The sequence below is a fragment of the Papaver somniferum genome, chromosome 6 (assembly GCF_003573695.1).
Source record: "Papaver somniferum cultivar HN1 chromosome 6, ASM357369v1, whole genome shotgun sequence".
NCBI classification, from domain to species: domain Eukaryota; kingdom Viridiplantae; phylum Streptophyta; class Magnoliopsida; order Ranunculales; family Papaveraceae; genus Papaver; species Papaver somniferum.
This window is the reverse complement of record NC_039363.1, coordinates 166,905,054-166,909,365: the sequence shown is the minus strand read 5'-3', so window position 1 is coordinate 166,909,365 and position 4,312 is coordinate 166,905,054. Positions and strand designations below refer to the sequence as shown.

Sequence of the window (4,312 nt, the reverse complement as noted above, 5' to 3'; positions counted from 1 at the left end):
AGGATGACATCATGGATGATGTAATTGTCAATGTGTGGTGACAGAAATATCCTTTTGGGACCACATATATAGAACAAAATCCTAGAAAATATCTTTTTTTTATTTTTACATTCTCTCTCTTTCTGTTTTCAGATCTAGTTTTTTTCTCTCCATTTCTTTTTCTTTTTCTTTTCTGCTACTATTTTTTTTTCCAATGAAGAAGATGGTGATTTGATCTGTTGTTGTTGTTGAAAGAAGACGATGGAGATGATGTTTCGATGAAGACGATGGTGTTGGTGTTGTTGTTGAAAGAAGATGATGGAGATGATTTTTGTTGATGTTTCAGATTTACTTTCTCTTTTTCTTTTTCTTTCTCTTTTTTGATGAAGATGATGGTGTTGAAGTTGAAGAAGATGACGAAGATGTTGTTGTTTGTTTATGATGTTGTTGTTTCTGTTGTCAAAGAAGATGACGAAGATGTTGTTATTTGTTTATGATGTTGTTGTTTATGATATTATTGATGAAGTTCATTGCTGTTGTTGTTGAAGATGACGAATAACTTATTTTGCTACTGTTGAAGACGACGAAGATGATGATGATGATGCAGTTCATTCCATAAATGAACTCTGTTTTTTTTAGGTTTTTATATGGAGTTCATTTTCTGGAATGAACTCTGTTTTTTTAGGTTTTTATATGGAGTTCATTCTGGAATGAACTCTGTTTTTTTAGGTTTTTATATGGAGTTCATTTCTGGATGAACTCTGTTTTTTTTAGGTTTTTATATGGAGTTCATTCCATAAATGAACTCTGTTTTTTTTTAAGTTTTTATATGGAGTTCATTTCTGGAATGAACTCTGTTTTTTTAGGTTTTTATATGGAGTTCATTTCTGGAATGAACTCTGGGTTTTTTAGGTTTTATATGGAGTTCATTTCTGGAATGAACTCTGGTTTTTTTAGGTGATTTCTGAAGAAAAAAAAAAGTAGAAATTAACAGGAGTTCATTTTGAAGAATGAACTGCTACAAAAAAATAAGTATAAATTAATACGGAAGGATACTTTTATCCATTTAATATTTTTAAATAATTATGGACCGAACTGTAAAGACGTTTTCCCAAAAGACCAAACTGACATGGACCCACCTACAAAAAGACCAAACGATATTTTTCCCTTCACACAACTAAGAGCAGTCGGTACCTCTTTTGAGAACGTTATCTCTTGTTGCCAGTTTGCTAAGCATCCCATGACTCACTTTAGTTGGTAACTTGCAGTTCAAAAGCTTGTTGCCAACTATCTAAGCATCCCCCGACAAAATGTGAAATTCTTGTCAGATCTTTTCCACAAGTGGATCCGAAATGTACTTTTAGCATCCTATGGTAGTCATAGATACCCCCGATGGTCCTGACTGATGGATAACTTATCAGTACGAACTTCAGTAGGTGAACAAAACCTACATTAACCAGCCAGCCTAGTTTTAGAAGCGTCTATTTTTAGCTCAGAAATTAATTTAGAAACAAGTTGCTTTTGAGGAAGTTTCAATCAGAAAATCTACATTTTGTGCAAGAAAATGCATTCCAGTTCCATACTCACAAAGTAGAAGAATCAGATACAGGTGTATACGAAGAAATTAAAGGTAGGATTACATACAGTCACAAAATAGATGAAAGATTACAGAACAGTAGTAATACACAACACAACTTTGGCTGAAGGCACACAATCTAGTCAGAGCAATAAAGAAAAAGTACAACAAACAAGCTTGGGTAGACGTTCCAGAAAACTATCATGCATAAACTCTAAGAACTGAACTTATCTCTATCATGAGGGGAAGAATAATCTGTATCAGGACCAAGAGGAATGATTCCAAACGGATTAATAAAAGGATGGCTTCCGTAGTAGTGGTCCTTGATATGTTTCATGATCACGGTGCAACTCATGCCAGGGACTTGAAAAATATCTTTAGTGTAATTAAACAGATTAGGGTATTCCCGGATAAGCTTCTTGTTGCACTTGAAATGAACAGCATAAACCTGTACACAGTGGAGTATAGTTACCGCTTACCAGATGGTTGGCAAAAAAAGTCCAAGTACATTAAATAACCAACCAATCTTATTCTGGTTAGGTTCATATAATTTTTTTTGGAAACGAAACGAATAATAAGTCATACACAAGTAATTTCTGTAAAATGAGATTTTGATTTCAACCAAGATGTTGTTTTATAACATTATGATATGCCACATCTTTAACTTTACCGTGTAAACTACAGGATTTGCTGTGTAAAAAATGGTACAACTGAATTGCTTAGAAAGTTTCGGTCTCTATTGAGATAAGAAAATGTATATACCTCATCAAATCTTATAAGAGTTGCAAACAGCCGAATATCAGCTTCAGTCAGAGAGTCCCCACATATATACCGGTTCTTGCTGAGTATGTCCTCACATTTGTCCAGAGCTTGATATAATTTGTTTGCAGCCTGTCAAAAATGTAGGTTTGGATAAAAATCAGCAACCAGATTTTGTAAGACAATACAAACACAAAAGGATTACTTTTTAGGTAGAAGAATTCTATGATTTCTACTTATTTGCTAACACAACAAAGGGTTACCTCTTCATAAGGCTCTTGTTTCTCAGCAAAACCGCACTTATAAACACCATTGTTGATGTCGTCATAAACCCATTCATTAACCTCATCAATCTGGGATTGCAAGTGAACGGGGTAAAGGTCCAAAGCTGCATTTTCTGCTATATCATTGAATTCAGCATTGAGCATTCGTATTATTTCTGAACTCTCATTGTTCACAATTGTTTTGAGTTTCTTATCCCACAAAATCTGTAATATAGAGCCCGTAAGTGTTAATACTGACAATTGTTGACAATAAAACAAAAGATCCATGAGAAATGAACTGGATGCAAAGATGAGAGCAAAGAACGCACAGGAACAGTATATCTGCCAGTATAATTTGTACTAGCAAGTTCATAGAGTTCCCTAGCCGATTTTGCCCCATTCAGGTGATCAGGTTCAGCCCCCGGTTCCTCTGTACTAGATGTTGGAAACACCCAACCCATATGATCATCAGTCTCCTTTGTTCTTCCCCATACAGGTTTAACTGACTGATTACAAATTCACATACATGTCAATAATCTTTAACAAAGAGGATATTAGCTTATACTACATCACTGGTGTATATAAATTTTACCGAAAAGCTGATAGCCTTCTCAAGACCCTTAATCTTCAAATACGCAAGGCATCTACTAGCCCAAGGACAGGCATAGGATATATAGAGATGGTATCTTCCAGATTCTGCAGGAAATGTTGATGATGGATCTCTTGAAACAAAATTACGGAATGTCGATGGTGATCGTTTGAAAGCACCAGTATCAGCAGCCATTTGACGAACAGCTGAAGAACAATAGAAGTACTACAAATTAATACTCTGCACCATTTTTATAGCTAGTCCAATTTGATAAATACCATCACAAATTGATGACCACATTATGCAATTTCACACCCAAAAATCTGAAATTGGATCATCAAAGTAAGTTCTTAAAACTCAAATACTGGACTCAAATCGAATATAAGGGGTTAGTTTTCTTCCGAATTTCGAAACATTGAATTAATATATCAATATACACACTGATTGACCAAAAAAGAGTTATAATTGATGAATTCATTTAGAGATTCACAAATTGTACGAATAGACATACCTGGTGAAATCGTAATCTTGAAACTTCTGAGAGAATAAAAGAAGGTGGTGACTGCATAAAACACTGAGAAAGTAGTCTAAAGAAGAGTAACGATGAAGACGAAGGGAAAGAAAAGCCATTATTAGTAGTTGAACGAAATCGGCTAAAAGAAAACTAAACACAGGACTGACAGGAGGAGAGTAGGTGTGTTTTGACTCTTACGTTGGGAGTGACGTAATAGTGGATGCTTCTTTTTAGTATTTTGAATTTTGATAAGCATTCCAAAATCATAGGGTAATAAATTTGTGAAACACAATATGGGAAGATGTAATTCATTTTATTCATGCAATTTTGGTTACTACATTGATTGAAACATAAAACCTAACTCCTTGTCCACCCACAAAACCTACACCAAAACCATCAAGCTTCGTCGGAGGATTCCCATTCATCTCCAGCCTTCATGAAGTCCGGTGCATACTCCGGGATTTTGTCAATATAGGCATTTTTTGAATTGAGCATACAATTGAGAAAAAATTTGTTACGGTACATCTCGTGAGTGTTGAAAGTGCCTTTTCCAACAATGTGTGTCACCGGTTTAATAACTTCCTTAGACATCCATGTAAGAATGTTATGAAGCTTCTCATTCCTCAACCGAA

At 34.8% G+C, this 4,312-nt stretch overlaps 1 protein-coding gene across 1 annotated transcript; it reads right to left on the bottom strand.

The window, feature by feature from the left end:
• Positions 1-1,529: 1,529 nt before the first annotated feature.
• LOC113290037 (glutathionyl-hydroquinone reductase YqjG-like) lies at positions 1,530-3,825 on the bottom strand. Its single transcript, XM_026539515.1, has 6 exons — positions 3,678-3,825; positions 3,170-3,372; positions 2,907-3,083; positions 2,578-2,802; positions 2,318-2,446; positions 1,530-2,003 (listed from the first exon to the last, which is right to left on the bottom strand). Exons 2-6 carry the CDS (start codon positions 3,359-3,361, stop codon positions 1,770-1,772), a joined length of 957 nt encoding a protein of 318 aa, XP_026395300.1. The 5' UTR covers positions 3,362-3,372; positions 3,678-3,825; the 3' UTR covers positions 1,530-1,769.
• Positions 3,826-4,312: the final 487 nt, after the last annotated feature.

Coding starts and splice junctions, on each gene's coding strand:
- LOC113290037 (XM_026539515.1), bottom strand. CDS start 3,361: ATGGCTGCTGATACTGGTGCTTTCAAACGATCACCATCGACATTCCGT. Junction 3,084..3,169: donor AGAAGGCTATCAGCTTTTCG/GTAAAATTTATA, acceptor ATTTGTAATCAG/TCAGTTAAACCTGTATGGGG. Junction 2,803..2,906: donor CTGGCAGATATACTGTTCCT/GTGCGTTCTTTG, acceptor TCTATATTACAG/ATTTTGTGGGATAAGAAACT.